The following is a 17,122-nucleotide window of genomic DNA, read 5'->3' on the forward strand; positions in this document are numbered from 1 at the left end:
CCTGGGGCACGAGGGTGAGTCATCTATTGGGTGATGACGTCAGCAACTATGATGGAATTTGCTGTTGGTACGAAATTTCTTTAAATGTGCATTTTGAGGTGTAGCGTAACCCGAAGGAACCAGAGCCGCACATAGTAGTTTCTTTTGCTCGTACGAAGCAATGAAAGCACACAGACGTAATTGTTTTAGTACAGGAGAACCATATTAGTATTTGTCACGACAATATTAGTATTTGTCTGCAAAACACTGGACACCTTGTCATAGAAAAAGGAAGTTGAAGGCCACACGCACGTACGTATACGGCAGAAGGAACTAGGCACCCCCGTTCCCCTTTGACCAGCTCCACTGTTCAAAGAGGCATTCAAGAAAACTTAATCTAAGTTCTGATTTGAATTAGGATTAAGTATAAATCCTGCACTCAACCACCTCGTCTTCCCTCTATTTAAGCAGTCTCGGGCTCTCAGCCCATACCACCATTCTGCAGAGTCACTGCGACATCACGAGCAAAAGAAGAAACACATACCACCATCGAGCTGATTGCTAGCATCCGCGCACGTCTCCGACGATCGAGCCGGCTAAGCCTCCCTATATGGCGTCCGAGCAGCTGCTGCCCGCCGTGCCGAGGTGGAGGCCGAGCCCGCCGCGGGAGCAGAGCCGTCCCGGCCACGCCGCAGACGACGAGGGGCCGTCCGACACGGCCTCCGACGTCCTCGGCGGCTCCCTGCGCAGCACCGACGGCTTCCCTTTCGGCAGCGGGAGCTCGTTCCCGCCGCCGCCGTTCGCTCCGATGCCGGTGACCCTGCCGCGGTCGCGGACCTCGTCGTCGCTCGAGATCAGCGTGGAGAACGGCGCTGGCGCCGTGCCCGCCGTGGTTCGTGAGACGTCGTTGCGCCGGGTTGACCAGGGCGTCGTGCTCTCCTGGGAGGATCTGTGGGTGTCGGCGGCCGGCGGCAAGGCCGGCCGCGTCCCCATCCTGCGTGGCCTCAACGGCTATGCGCGCCCCGGCGAGGTCCTCGCCATCATGGGGCCCTCCGGCTGTGGCAAATCCACCCTTCTAGACGCTCTAGCAGGTTGGTACAGCCGTATACATGCTCGTGAATAATACTACTGCTATACGATATCGTATGCGGGCTGGCCTTCGCTACTCAGACAGCCGGCCTTCCTGATAGCGTCGTAGCGACTCGTACAATTAGTATCCGCTTACACTACATTTATATTATGGAACGATGGAAGTAATAGATATTATAATTTTTGTGGTGAGAAGATTAAAGAATTAATTCCGACGAGCTTCCGTGGTACAAAATTACAGGAAGGCTAGGCTCTGGTGTCAGCCAGAAGGGAGACATCTTGATCAATGGCCGGAGACAGAAGTTATCCTACGGAACTTCGGTAAGCCTAGTGCATGCATGGATGGGCTATTTCAATTCGGAGAATCTCATTTTCATTCGGGTTGATCGTGAACGAACGTACTCTATCAATTATTTTAGTTACTCAACGCATCCTTTGCGTGTTGCAGGCGTACGTGACGCAGGACGACGTGCTGATGACGACGCTAACGGTGCGGGAGGCGGTGCGGTACTCGGCTCAGCTGCAGCTGCCGAGCGGCATGTCGGCGGCGGCTAAGCGGGAGCGGGCGGAGGAGACGCTGCGGGAGATGGGGCTGGAGAGCGCGGCGGACACGCGCATCGGCGGGTGGATGCACAAGGGGATCAGCGGCGGCCAGCGGCGCCGGGTCAGCATCTGCATGGAGATCCTCACCCGGCCGGCGCTGCTGTTCCTCGACGAGCCCACCAGCGGCCTCGACAGCGCCGCCTCCTTCCACGTCGTCAGCCGGATCGCCAGGCTCGCGCGCCGGGAGGGCATGACCGTTGTCGCCGCCGTGCACCAGCCCAGCACCGAGGTCTACGGCCTCTTCCACGGGCTCTGCCTCCTCGCCTACGGCAAGACCGTCTTCTTCGGTCCCGCCGCCGAGACCAACCAGGTACGTCTGTACATACTGTTGTATGCGTGTACGTACGAATACGTGCACGGTGCTGTTGATTGTTGCCTGTTGCTGTCGCTATCGTATGTACGTGTTTGGACTTTGGACATGATCGCGACCCTACTAGGCGTATTCGCAGTTTCACACTGCTGAACGGTGGTAATACAAATTATTTGATCTTTAGGCTTGGATCTGTTGGTGAGATCATATGATCAATTTATAAAACATATATACTGATTTTTTTTAGCACGCCTATGGGGTATATCTGCAAGTCCAAAACATTTCAGCCAAAATTTACATCTAAATCTAGAGATGTACGGAGGGAGTAATAATAATAAAAAGCTTCTTCTGTAAGTAATAATAATAAAAAGTTTCTTCAGGTTTGGTTGGGTACTTGGGTACACCATTCATTGCTCTTCCTTTCTTCTTTTTTGGTTCTAAGTGTGGGTCGAATGCGAAGCTGCAATTTAGTGTGGTTAGTTGTTACAGTTTTTGTTTTTGTTTTTGAGATTTTTCATCTAAAAAACTTTTTTGAGATTTATCATCTAAAAAAACTTTTTTGAGATCTTTTAACCATGTTTTGTATTATTGAAAATACGTTGATCCCACAAATCATATATGAGGAGAGATCCTACCCTAGTTGCCCCCGCACTCGGGTTGGCGAAACCACGTCTTTTTTTTCCTGTGGAGAAGCAAACTTGCATCCTATTTATATAAGTGTAGACCCTCGACCATCCTTTTTAAGTCCGTTATATAATGAATTCTAATTTTCCCCTAAGAGCAACTAAGACTAATTTGCATTTCAAAATTTGTTAAACGGATTCTTCCTGCAAATAAAAGTTACTTGTGTGACCCGATTTTATATATGGATTTATCTTAGCCATATATATATGGCCCCGTATAGGGGTTAGATACGTGTAGGTAATTATCGGTTAAACCTAGCATTGTGAGAGGGCGCATAACAAAAACCTGAATACCAGACGTACACCATAATGCAAAAAATAGATAATGAGATGTTAGTCATTTGGTCACAGAAAGCATGCAATTTGCTACTCCATCTAATTCATATTACTTGTTGCTGATTTAGTACTTACCGTTCTGGTGTCATTTAACTTAGTTATCCATCCACAATAGAATTGCTCTAAAAGATTTCAGAAAAAACAGTTTATTAACTTTCAGAGAGATTCCCCGCAAAAAAAAAAATTCAGAGAGATCGCAATTGCGAAAGAAGTAGGAGTAGTCTTTTTTTGCCATACCGTACGGCGACAGTAATTATGTACTCCCTCCGTATATGGAGGAACTGTGCATTCACTATACATTTATAGTGGCACCTCTACGACGGTGGAACTGTGCTCGAGTCACTGGTAGCGACTAGGAGCACTGCTACGCGACTGAAGACCACTGCACAAGATCGATCGAAACCGCCGGGGCACATATGGACTGCGCCACGCACTGGGAACATTCGTTTTGGCAGGGTAGCATGCATTGATCGATCATGCCGCCTAACTCAACTGCGGCATCGCGTTCATAGCACAGTGGCAAAGATGTGCTTGTATTCTGGACAGTTTTTTCAGTGGTGACAGCTGAGCCTGAAAGCTCAGTTTGGTTGTAGACGACTGTGGAGGGATCGTGTAGTACTCTACTCGTATTCGGTAATCCACTGTGCCAAGCAAGTCTCCTGATACAACAAATTAATTCCCCGCAACAAAAAAAGATACAACAGATTAATCGGTGTATTGATGAACTATTAGGTGAGAGTAATTTTGTGGGGTGACTAAATTGACCACATGGTTTGACAAACACGCGTGTTTTCCTAGCTGACGGTGTGACGGTCACGGAGGAGAAAAATGTGCTTTGGTCGGTCGGTCCGTAGGTAGATAACTGAAGAAAACGGTATTGCTAATGATTATGTGAAATTTCAGACATGCCATCTGTTCCTATCTTCCTCACTTGCTAGACTTAGATTACTACAGTCAAAGTACGGAAGAAACTTTTGAAGCCACTGAATTGTGTTACCTAATTTCTTTGCTTGTTTGTTTGTTGTAGTTCTTTGCTTTGAGCGGGTTTCCTTGCCCGTCACTGATGAACCCTTCCGACCATTTTCTGAGGACCGTCAACAAGGACTTCGACAACGTGAGCACATCGTCACCGTTCAATCAACAAGGACCTTAATTATCATATCTGAAATATTCCTGGTGAATAGTATTCCTAACCATACGCTCCATTAATTGATTCTTCAGGACATCGAGGAAGGCCTCGGCGGGAAGAAGATGACCACCGTTGAGAACATCGACGCGCTGGTGGCCTCCTACAAATCCTCTGCACACATGGACAAGGTGACGCGGCAGATCGCCGACATACACGGCACTGTGAGTAGCCCGGACTCCACGTACATTCTAAAACTTTCAATTGGAGTACTGAATTTAGCTAATTATAAGCGTGTGTGTGGTTTGTCGTGTGATTTCAGGGAGGGGAGGTGGTGAAGATGGAAGGGCAGCAGCCGAGCTTCCTGATGCAGTCCTTCGTGCTAACCAAGAGGTCCTTCATCAACATGTACAGGGACCTGGGCTACTACTGGCTCCGCTTCGCTATCTACATCGCCCTCTGCCTCTGCTGCGGCACCATCTTCTATGACATCGGACATAGCTATGGATCCATACAGGTGCGTAGCAAGACGTCTCCCGTTGTAGTTACCACCGCCATTGATCACTGTTGTGTTAACTGTGTGATTGAAAACTCTGCATGTAGGCTCGTGGCTCCATGCTTATGTTCGTTGGTGCCTTCCTCACCTTCATGGCCATCGGAGGCTTCCCATCTTTCGTCGAGGACATGAAGGTGAAGTTTCTGATCGAGTTCCATCTCATCTCACGTCTCACGATACATTGATCTGATGTGCTTTCGGTATGCGCAATGCAGATATTTGGAAGGGAGAGGTTGAACGGGCACTACGGGGTGTCGTCGTTCGTGATCGCCAACACAGTGTCGGCGACACCGTACCTGCTCCTTATTTCCCTGGTGCCGGGTGCGATGGCCTACTACCTGGTCGGCCTGCAGAGGAGCTTCGACCACTTTGCCTACTTCGCGCTGGTGCTCTTCATGACCATGATGCTGGTGGAGGGCCTGATGATGATCGTCGCTAGCGCCGTACCGGACTTCCTCATGGGCATCATCACCGGCGCTGGCATCCAGGGCGTCATGATGCTCAACGGCGGCTTCTTCCGCCTGCCCCACGACCTTCCCAAGCCGGTGTGGAGGTACCCCATGTACTACGTCGCCTTCCACAAGTATGCCAACCAGGGGTTCTACAAGAACGAGTTCCTCGGCCTCACCTTCCCAAACAACCAGGCCGGCGGCGCCACCACCATCACTGGCGACGAGATCCTCAGGAAGTACTGGCAGGTGGAGATGGGGTACAACAAGTGGGTCGATCTCGCGGTCTTGTTCGGGATGGTCATATTGTACAGGGTGCTCTTCTTGGTGATCATGAAGCTCACCGAGAAGGTGAAGCCCATGGTGAACGGGCTTAGTTTCAGGAGGACCCAGCCGTCGGTGCACATCGCTGACCAGAGTTTCGAAGCAAATGGAGCAAAGTGAGGCCAGAGAGATCATCACAATTGTTTTGTTAACGGAGGGTCGTTGCTTATGAGTACTGTAGTGTTGCAGCGTTGTGCAGTATATGTAAAGTCTGCAAAAGAAAGAAGTGCACAAATCTTGTCAAATTCGCATTGACAAAGGGAACTTTTACAAAATGTAATTAGTTCATAGGCTGGCTGTAAGCGGTTTGTCAATATACTAGTATTATTATTTTGAAAAAAGGGTTCACCCCCTAATTTTCATTTTTTTAAAAATTGATTACACAAGCACCCATCAAGTTCCTGTTAAGACATGAGTCTCAGTGTCACATGACGGGTTAACGAGCACCCTCTAACAACAAGAGACGTCTACCGAGCAAAATCTAGACCTTATTACAGAACCACACGACCAGGCACCGAAGCTTTTTGAAGTAAAGCTGGATACAAACTATACACATTATCTAAAACCACAACAACATATCTCCAGAAGCATCATCCAACAATCCTGAGCATGACAGGCGCCCTTGCTGAAGACATCAGTCACCACCCACAACATTTGTCTTGCCCCTCTGAAGACCCCCTTCCTGGTCGGTTTCGGGAGCAGGCCATCAAATGCTACCTGTGAGCTGCGTTGGGATTTACCCGAAGAGAAAAGGTGAAGCAATATAGTAGCTGATAAGTATTTCTCTCAGTGAGAACCAACGTTATCGAACCAATTAGAGAATCATACCAAGCCTAGGGAATAACACCTGCAAGAAGTGGAAACAATGCTGGCAGTGGGGCGTCGGTAGCAGCTGGGTGGGGGATCCGGGGGTGGCAAAGAGGACAAAAGATGGGTGGCGGCGGCAAGGGCGAAGATGCCAGGGAGGTCGAAATCGATGGGGTGGGGGGAGTACTACTTGTGTGCCATCGACAGGCGAGATAGAGAGAACAAGGAGAGAACAACGCGGACGTCCGTGGCGTGTCCGCGCGGACACAAATCCAGCCCAAATTTGGACTGTAAACAGGTCAACGCAAACGTTTGTCCATTTTCATCATTGCGTCGGGCTGTCGTTTTTATCCGCACTTACCGACGCTGGAGGACGAAATGCTGCGGACCCATTGGAGTTGGCGGTCTTAAAAAACGGTACCCTCCCATCCCGAGGCAAGAAACGGTGTTGACCCGGCCAGCTGGTCACTTTCCACGGACGTGCGCACGACCCATCGCACATACGCACTGCGTACGTCGAGTCGAGAGACAATGGGAAGGGGCACCGTACGCGACGACCCGATGGGAGGAAAACACTTGGGTAGGCCAAGATAGCTTTTGGGGGCGAGGCGGTCGATGTCACGCCCGTCCGGCGTGCCGGTAGATACCGATTGACCTGTTTGCACACGCTCTTGGAGATTTCCCGTCGATGCCATACAAGTCGGCGGCACCGCCAGCTACGTGGTGCCAACTGCTAGCTAGTACTAGGAGTTGCCAGTGCTAGCAGCTCCGGTTGTCAAAAGAGAAATAACAATCGGTCGGTGCTTCGGAGAGAGTAGACTTTGCCTGATGGAGCGCGTGGAGACAGTGCCTAGCTGGCTCCCTCGGTTACTTCGGTGTGGGAAACTACCGTTCAAACCCACACGTGCCATGCGTTCAAGTTCTTGTAGACTCGAATTCAGGTTCTTATCTCTTCTCTGGTGCTTCAAACTTTTTTGAGTTATTGGCTTATTGCCTAGCTAGGTTGCTCAAAGTCCTGAATTAGCCGGTTTGTGCAACTGTGCTCACATTGCAACGCATGATGCATGTGTACGGCCGTAGACTAGACTGCGTAGGAGTAGTTAGGTGGGAAATTACCATCTCATCGGGTCGATAGGGCAGAAAACTGGAACATGACGTGTGGTTTGTTAACTAGCACTTAGGTTATTATCATCGATGACAAAAGTGTTTTCCTGTGCTAGACTAGATCAGTAAGGTCACGTCACCACTAGTAGAAAAGAGGGCTTTTGTCCCGGTTGGTAAGGGCCTTTAGTCCCGGTTTTTGAACCTTAAACCGGGACTAAAGGGTCGTTACTAATGCCTCCCCCCTTTAGTCCCGGTTCTTACACGAACCGGGACTAAAGGCCGCGGCCACGTGGAGCTCCACCTTTAGTCCCGGTTGGTAAATTTTATGATTTTTTTTTTGAATTTTTTTTTTGCGAATTTTTTTTGAATTTTTTTTTATTTTCAAATTTTTGAATTATTTTAACCTCTAATCTCTAATCACCACCCCTCATCACTGCTCAATTTATCCTCCAATCTCTAATCACCCCTCATCATTCCAAATCATCTAACTTTCCGGATGGTCACCCATCCTCTCACTACTCCAGCCTGAGCACGCTTAACTTCCGGGTTCTATTCTCCCTCGTTTCCAAGTCTGCACATGTTGTTTTCCTGACAATAGTAAGATGTCAATCCTATTAACCCTCAGGAATTTAGCTTGAGCATGAAGTGACACATTTCACTGTTTGAGTTTGAAACTATTGTAGTAAAAAAACAATAATTATTTAGTAACACTAATATTTCTGGAATAATTAATTTGACCATTGTTTGACCACTGTTTGACCACAGTTTGACCAGATTTGACCAAAATTCAAAAAAACTAAAATAATTATTTAGTAACGCTAATATTCTAGAATAATTAGTTTGACCACAGTTTGAATTTTTTTGCATTTTTTTGCCTCTCCAGATCTTAAAAGCCCCGTAACTTTTTTTCTGTTAAGTTTTTGAGGATTTTGAAAACGTTTAACGGGGTTCCTATTTTTCCCCCTGTTAAATTCGGATGTAACTTTTCGAGTAGATGATTTTTCATATAAAAAACTTTTTCATCCGAGTTCGTATGCAAAAGTTATGCCCATTTTAAGAAATTCCAGAGAGATTTTGCAAATAAAGTCGAAATTCATATTTGTTAATTTTTCCAACAACTAGACCACATATCACATGGGAAACTTATTTTATTTTATTTTTTTGACATTTCCATCATTTTCTTTTGTTTTTTCTAAAACTGAAAAGGCGGTTCGGGGGGGGGGGGGGGGGGTAGAGTTTGAAAATGGGACCTTTTGTACCGGTTCGTGCCATGAACCGGTACTAATGCCTCAAAGCCCATTAGTACCGGTTGGTGGCACCAACCGGGACTAAAGGTCTAACCTTTAGTCCCGGTTGGTGCCACCAACCGGGACTAATGGGCATCGCACCCTTTAGTCCCGGTTCGTGGCACCAACCAGGACTAAAGGGCCCAGGTGAACCGGGACTAATGCCTTAGCCGCACGAACCGGGACGAATGCTCACATTAGTCCCGGTTCGTGACTGAACCGGGACTAATGTGAATACTGCCCTGTGACCAAAGCCCTGTTTTCTACTAGTGCACGGAGAGAATCGGTACACAGGTCCATGACATTCAATATGCAAAAAGAAAATGATGTGGTCAAACATTCAATGCACCTTTGCTTGCATATTGAATGTTTTTTTGCAAGCAAAGGTGCATTGAATGCTTGACCACATCTTTTTTTTCAGGAAAAAGGAAGTTTATTTGAAAATTAGAGAGAATTCCATATTGGAGTTCGGGGTTGTATCTTAGGCTTTGATGGTAGTTCAGAGTTGTAATATAAATTTCTCTCTCAAAATTACAGGGTTACAGTCAAGATGTACAAGTTCTTCAATGCAAGGTGATCCTCTCTGTAGCCACAAAAACAGTGCTATACTCGGTTCGGCTATGCAAAACCAATCGATCTGCTACCCTAGTTTACTCCATCTAAGCTTCTGTACAATAAACTTCCAGTCCACAATCAACGATTTAATCTCAGCTACAAGACGAGCATCTAGTTGCAACCCACTACCTATTTTTCCTCTTCATGTAACTATGTCACACCATTAAATCATGCATGTGGTCATAAGTTACAATTTATGCACCCATCTACTCATGCAACCATGCCATCTCAGCAACCATGCATGTTAATTTGCTCTTATTTTTGTGCGGGCATAGACGGTCATGTTACACATTTTTTAGCATGACCTACATATATTTGTATGTTGTACGCTCGGAGCAAATATATGTAGGTCATGTTAGGGCATCTCCAACGGCAACCCACAAATTTCTTCGCGCATCTGTACGCGGACCGAAGGGGAGAGGGGGGACCAGTCCGCGGACAAGGATGCAGGAGGACGCCATCCAACTGTAGCCACATACATCCGGCCTTCCACTTTTTTCCTAGTTTCCACGATCAAGTAGCAGCATGCAAAGTGAAGTGTACATACGTTCAAATAGCCGCATGCATCACTATTTCAAATTTTAAAAAGTTCAAATATTACATCACAACATTGTTATCCCCTTTCACCGCCCATTGATGCTCAATTAGATCTTCCTTCAGCTGCTCGTGAGTTGGTCGATGCCGAATTTGTTGATGCATTTGAATAAACTCCTCAAATGTGACCGGATTCTGGTCCGGAAGTTGGATAGGATCACTCATGTTCTCAAATCCAGAGCCGTGACAGCATCGTCAGCCTCATCCTCGATGATCATGTTGTGCATGATCACACAACATGTCATCACCTCCCACAAGGTTTCCGGATCCCATTGTTTAGCAGGTCCACGAACAACTACAAAACGGGCCTCCAGAACTCCAAATGCCCTCTCGACATCTTTTCTAGCTGCTTCTTGTCTTTGGGCAAAGTGAGACTTTTTTTAGCCAACTGAATTTGAGATGGTGCTGACAAAGGTAGCCCATGGAGGATAGATACCATCAACCAAATAGAAGTCCATGTTGTACTCATGTCCATTGACAATATAGTGGCAAGGAGGAGCTTTTCCTTCAGGCTCGCAAACAACGACGATCGTTGCAGCACATTGACGTCATTGTGAGACCCGGGCATGGCAAAGAAAGTGTGCCAAATCCAAAGATCCTGTGATGCAACTACTTCAAGAATGATGGTGGGCTTCTTAACATGACCTTGATATTGCCCTTGTAAAGCCTTCGGGTAGTTTTTCCATTTCCAATGCATGTAGTCAAGAGATCCAAGCAAACCCGGCCACCCTCTTGCTTATGAGATTTTCAGGAGCCTCTCGGTGTCTGCCACAGTTGGTTCTCTCAGGTACTGAGGTCCGAACACCTCGACCAAACAACAGTTGCAAATCTGACCATGGCATCTCCGCATATGCTCTCAGACATCCGTAGGTACTCATCCCACGAATCAGCGGCCGTGCCATATGCAAGCATCGGGAGTGCGGCCGTGCACTTTTGCTAACCACAGAAGCCAATCGTTCCCACAACGTCCTTCTTCAGGATGAACTAGTCATTGTAGGACCAGACGCCATGGTACAAATGATCAAAGACATTGCACATCTGAAAACGCCGGCGAAAATGGTCAGCGAATAGTGCATAAGTGGCAAAGTAGTCGGCCATCAGTGTCAAATGCCCATGCGCCCTGTTGCGGTTGAGCACTCGATGATCCTGGATCGAGCCCTTGAAATTGAGAACATGCTACTCCGCACGCCCGGCGTCTTCAAGGACTTCCTGCATCAACACCGTCTCATTGGAGTAGTCCTCCTCGTCCGACGAGCCATCGTCCGAATCAACATACTACTCGTATATGTACTCTAAATCGGCATCCATTGCTAAAAAGAAGAAGGAACAACTGTTTCCAGCTCTGGCGATTCATCGAACAGTTGCCGGGCACGGTAGAGGATGGTACCTAGCGGGACGGTCGAGGAAAGGGGGTTGAACAGAGACGGAGGAGGAGCGTCGGGGATCCCTGCTGGAGCCCGGAGGTGACGGAGACGCAGATTTCCGGCAGGGGTGTGGCGTGCTGGCCGGGGTGGTGGAGCGGCGGCGACGGCAAGAGAGAAAGAAGGGATGAGAGAAAATGGGGAGGCTGGAGTCGCGGGGTCCGGGAAGGGTTTTGTATGGGCCTGGGGGTGTCGGATTCCTATGTTTCGTGTGTCAGAACTCCCGCAAAGCTTCCCAATTTTTGTCTCCATTTTACGGGAGAAGTCGTGTCCGGACAACTCGGCAGACCGATACCGACCCGCGTTGGATGGCTCCCGTGGCCCGAACGGACAAGGGCGGTTTGTGGGTCCGCCTTGGAGATGCCCTTACACATTTTTGTTAAAAATGACACCACATTTGACTTCAATCAAATATATTTTCTTTTTATACAACATTTTTTCACATGCTTCATATACTTTATTGTTTTCAAAATACATCTCAAGAGCATTTTTTGCAATAGTTTTAGTTTTTTAGCATCTATTTATGCATATGTTTTACCATACAGCAACGCGCGGGGCATCTTCTAGTATGCTGAACGAGCTAAGCCACTGCTAAATAATGTCGCTAAATCCTTTTGAAGAGTCCATCTGGTCAATGATGGGCCCTTTAGAATGCTGCTTTGCCAACGTCATGTCTTGCATCATAGTATGAATCTCCGTTTCAAAAGCATTGTTGCAGTCGAAAAAGAAACGATAAGCTGCAAAGATTACACTACCTTCATGTCTCCTGAGAATCATTACCTGCTGCCGCTTCCCATCCACAGATTCACTATGCTCTATTTTAATCATGTTGTGTCCACGGTACCGAAATGTAAATTACAGCGACAGAGGTATCCACTGATCTTTTACCGAATCCAAGATAAATAAGATTATTTTGGCTGAATGTATAATTCAACATGTAATTCAGTCGATGACGTGCTTCTTATCACCCCTCCTATACTGAAGCCGGTCTGACCTTGCTAATAATAGCCAAGAAGTCTTCATATATATGCCTCTTAGAGACTAGCTCCTTGGAGCTGCAGCCGACGTCGTTGAACCCCTTAACTGATCCGAAGCACCTGACACCTGACCTTGTTGGCGCACACGCATGAAGGTAAACCCTAACCCTGCTGCACAGAGGATACGACATGAACCTACACCGGACCATTGTCGATTTTGTCCTACCGAACAAATGCGATGTGGATCGGGGCCTAGAAGACCATTTCGACGACAAAGTGGTACCATTTGCCGAGCACTACCTCCGCGAGGACCGCACAATGCTCCACCCGCCTCCCAATGGTATGAAGCACTGGCGAATCTAGAAAAAAATTGGAGAGTGGGCTCGAAGTGTAAGCCGAGAAAACCGAACGCTCTTTTGAAGAAAAAATTGCTTATCTCCTAATCCTTTTGTGCAAATAAACTAAAACTTTTCGAGATTATTACTGGAAACATGTACTATACTATTTACTAGACTTTTTGTGGATGGTGGCGCCGAGACGGTTGATGCAGATTGTGTGCCTGAGAGTAAAGCATCAGAAGACATGGATATCTGAGACGTCAAGGATACGGAGTAGCTCGGTTTGACACCAACAAGGAGGCATGTCATATCTCGTTACCATGATGTAGCAGAGCCCCGCTACCCGGCTTACGAGTTGATGATTACTCTACTGGGAGTGTTGTTGGGCATTCCTTCGTTCTTGCCGTAGGCATTTCTATCCTATTGCATTGCCATGAAACACAACACAGCATAGTTGGTGCTAGACTGCTGGTTGCTCCCCTGTAACGTATCAGTTTGTTTTTGGTGTGATGTTGGCACACGACTGTCGAACGGAACTTGGAACATGAATGCAGACAATTCTAATTTGTTTGAGACGTTTTGATCTTGTGTGTAGGTGCATGCTTCTGGGTGCTTGTGGTAGTCATTCCGGTGATGGTAGGAGAAACTGTGCCGTACCCGGGTCAGTGGTCTATTCTCTAAGAGCATCTCTAGCAGAATCCGTATAATGCCAACCCGCAAATTACGTTTACAGTTCGCTGCAGATGAGATCTGTGGGTCGATTTCATGCGCTGCAGATCAGACCCCGTATATAAAACTGTAAAATTTTAAAAAGCATTCGTGCAAGAAACTTGTAACTACATTGATCATATATTAGTTCATCTACATACTACATTGATTATACATAGTTCATCTACATTGATCATACTAGTGGGGGAATCTGCGGGCCCGAGCCTAGCTACCAAAAATTGACGAGCTCACCGCGGCGGCGACATGGCGGAGGAGCCGGAGGAGCTCAGTCCTTGTCGGAGGAGCCGAGGTCGATGAAGAACTTGGCCTGCTCCGCCTTCATGAAGCAGAGGTCCGCCTCCTTGGACGCATGCGCCTGCGACACCGCGGCGACCATCTGGAGGAAAATCTGCTCGTACTCGATCTCGCGGCGGCGGAGCGCTTCGGCCCCCTCCTGTGTAACACCCACGATGCGGCTATATCTCCCACGTGTCGAGGCACGACTTAGAGGCATAACCGCATGGTGGTTTTGTCGCAATAAGGGTCATCTTCACACAATCCCATGTAATGAACAAGAATGGGATAAAGAGTTGGCTTACAATCGCCACTTCACACAATACTTAAAGAAATCATACATCATTCAGAGTACACACATAGTCCAACTACGGACAAATCCGAATAAAAAGAAGATAACCCCAAATGCTAGATCCCCGATCGTCCCAACTGGGCTCCACTACTGATCAACCGAAAACGAAACATAGTAACATCCAAAGACTTCGTCGAACTCCCATCTGAGCTCGGTGGTGTAGCGACCCGACCCGAATGGATCAAGTCTCTGTGCTTAAGTGTCATCCCTGGATCGGTATGCTGACACACACAGTACTCGAGGATTTATAACAGAGGTAAATCACATGTATAAAGTAACGTAAATACTATTACCTCAATCCAAATAGCGGAAGTAACAAGGTTGTGGATTCCCATCAACACCAACGGCAAAGTTGAGTGTAGAAATCGTAACCCTAACGTATCACTTACTCGTCGTAAGAATCCTGCAACATGAAACGTTGCAGCCCGAAAACGGGTCAGCACATGGAATATGCTGGCAAATTCACACCATAGAGAAATAATGAACAAAGGCTATCACTACATGCATATATGGCTGGTGGAAAAGCTCTATGGTTATAATGTTTTTGCGAAAAGCCAATTTTTCCTTACTACAAAGGAATAAATTTTATTCTAACTATCATGGTGGTTGTGAAACATTGAGATGGTTGACAGCATCTCAATCCCAATTAAGTATCATCATTAACCCAACAATATTAATTAAAGTAACATGACGAGATCAACGGGATAATCCAAGAACTAGATACTCAAGATGTCCATAACCGGGGACACGGCTAATCATGATTAGTTTGTACACTCTGCAGAGGTTTGTGCACTTTTCCCCACAAGACTCGATCTCCTCCGTTGGATTTCTCGCACTACAAGGTGTTTGAGAAACGGATGACCGAGACACAGTCTTTCAGAAGCGTTAGCACCTTACGATGGGTAGACCGGTACACCTACATCCCCTACATCTGCTAGTCTACCACTGTAAGAGTTCACACGACTTAATCAACTATGCTAGAGCCCATAATAGCTTGTGGCTGCACACGGAAGTTTCTAGCATGAATAATCTCATGATCCCTTTGAACCTGGGTGGCGGTCCAAAAGAAAAACAGGCAATCCTGGAATACCCAGGTACCTCAATCCACCCAGATGTGTGTTTAAGTTGCCACCTTAAGTAAACCATTAAATTAACAATCTCACATCTGTCATGGAAAATTCACTCAAACCCAATCCACGTCTACGAGCATAGCATAGCAATATAAGCAAACGTAGAAGTAACTCCCAAGGGTTTGATAATAAAACAGGTAATAGGTACTACCTCAACTACTTCCCAATACCCACAATTTAATTAGGTCCTAACCATGCAATGTTTGAGGGTTGAATCTAATGCATAAAAACTGGGTATGAAAGGGATATGATCAAAGTGTGAACTTGCCTGCAATGTTGATGAAGATGATTCGCACTCAATACTCTGAATAGATCTACTCATCACACTCCGGTCAATCTATCGAGAGCAAGCAATAGTAACCACACATAAGCAATCACTCAAAAGATCGAGAAGAACGAAGAAGACGATTTCGGTAAACATCAAAACCAACAAAATAACTCTTGCAACATAAAACAACTTCTAACAGTACCAAAATTATGTGAATTTGGCCTTATCAGAAAGTTTAGGTCAAGAGCTTCGATTTGCAAAAAGAATCAACTCAAACAGAGCTACGAAACTCAAGTTATGAACAAAGGAAGTTTGAGCACAAATCTGTTTGAATTCAAATTTTAAAACTTTCAAAAACATGTTTAAGTTGTTTTACTGGATAGAGGGGATCATAACGAAGACGTGGGCGTTGGTTTCATTGGATTTGGATAAACGAGTAAAAAGATGTGGTTGTTTGAAGATTAGGGGCTAATCTGTAAATAAATTATTCACAGATGGGTCCCTGGCCGAAAATAACAGAAAAAGAAAAAGCTAAAAAGTGAACGTTCGTTACCGAATGCTAACTAACGAATGTGTTTGCTGCGAAGAGGTAAACAGCGAGCGTTCTCTATTTAACGTGTACCGGTTCGGAAATAATAATAAAACTACGAGATCTAATCCTAGCCGTCCATCCTAGATCGAACAGACGAGGGCGGCCGGTGGCTTACCACGGCGGTGGGCGTCGACGTCGCCGGAGAAGACGACGGCGGCGGCTCGGCGATGAACGGGGCGACGGCTCCGGTGGTCGAGGAGGGCAACGGAGAGGTCGGGGAGGGGCGGCGCGGCGAGGCGAGGAGGATGGCGGCGTCGACGGTGGTCCACGGCGTCGGGACGGAGCGGGGCGGCGGCGGCGGATCTCGTCGGGGTGGAACTCCGGCGAGGGCGGTGGTTGCGGCGAGATGCGGCGGTGGCGAGGAGAGAGAGGAGAGAGGGGGCCGGGGCGGCGCCTTTTAAGAGGGGGGGCGAGGAGGTGGCGTGGAGGAGGGGTAGGAGGAGGCCGGGGCGGCCACGGCGAGCGGCGGCGGCGGCTCGGACTCGGGGAGGAGTCCCGCACGGGGACGACGGCGGTGCGCGGAGCTGGGCCTTGGCCTGGCAAGAGCTGGGCCGGCCCAGTTCGGCGGAGGGATATTTTTTTAAAGAAACAGAGAAACAAAAATAATAAAAAACAAAAGAAAAGAAAATATTATATAGCATATAATATATCAAAATTTTCAGAAAAAGATTTCCTACAACGTGGACATTTTTGTAAAGTCAAATAAAATCCACACAAATTTTAATAAATCAAACAGTGCTGCTGCCTTAATAAAATCCAATAAAAATCATTTTAAAAATACCAAAATGATTTCAAATTTATTTCTCTCCAATTTTCTGATGTAGGGAATCATTTTACCCTAATTTCTGTATATTCTATTTTTGGAGAAAAATAATTTGAAGAAAACTCAAATAACTCCAATATTGAAAAATAATTTCAATGGGACTTTGAATTTAATCCTTTGAAATTCCCAACTCATATTTCATATGTTTTGAAGAAGTCATTTTATCTTCTCTCGTGAAAATCATTGAGTTGCATAAAGTTTCAGAATTGGGAAATATTTTCAAATGAAATTCAAATATTTTCAACACCCCTTTTCATTTAAATAAATGGAAGAAGTCATGTCATCTTCTCTCCAGGGTTTTGTGGTGAAAATAATTTGAATTCATGGAGATCATAACAGCAAAAATGAATGTTTGGAA

The 17,122-nt window shown here is 46.7% G+C and overlaps 1 protein-coding gene across 1 annotated transcript; it reads left to right on the forward strand.

Annotated features, from left to right (window-relative positions):
• Positions 1-469: 469 nt before the first annotated feature.
• On the forward strand, positions 470-5,829 carry LOC109733224 (ABC transporter G family member 1). Its single transcript, XM_020292421.4, has 8 exons — positions 470-1,070; positions 1,310-1,389; positions 1,517-1,981; positions 4,028-4,114; positions 4,222-4,350; positions 4,449-4,643; positions 4,730-4,816; positions 4,898-5,829. The coding sequence occupies exons 1-8, from the start codon at positions 590-592 to the stop codon at positions 5,573-5,575; spliced, it is 2,202 nt and encodes a 733-aa protein (XP_020148010.1). The 5' UTR covers positions 470-589; the 3' UTR covers positions 5,576-5,829.
• The last annotated feature ends 11,293 nt before the right edge of the window (positions 5,830-17,122 follow it).

Source organism: Aegilops tauschii, chromosome 5 (assembly GCF_002575655.3).
Source record: "Aegilops tauschii subsp. strangulata cultivar AL8/78 chromosome 5, Aet v6.0, whole genome shotgun sequence".
In the NCBI taxonomy this organism is placed as follows: Eukaryota; Viridiplantae; Streptophyta; class Magnoliopsida; order Poales; family Poaceae; genus Aegilops; species Aegilops tauschii.

Bases quoted from the DNA above. Each gene is read 5' to 3' on its own strand.
- LOC109733224 (XM_020292421.4), top strand. From the start codon at position 590: ATGGCGTCCGAGCAGCTGCTGCCCGCCGTGCCGAGGTGGAGGCCGAGC. The intron at 1,982-4,027 runs GTACGTCTGTAC...TGTTTGTTGTAG, and splicing joins CCGCCGCCGAGACCAACCAG to TTCTTTGCTTTGAGCGGGTT. The intron at 4,644-4,729 runs GTGCGTAGCAAG...CTCTGCATGTAG, and splicing joins ATAGCTATGGATCCATACAG to GCTCGTGGCTCCATGCTTAT.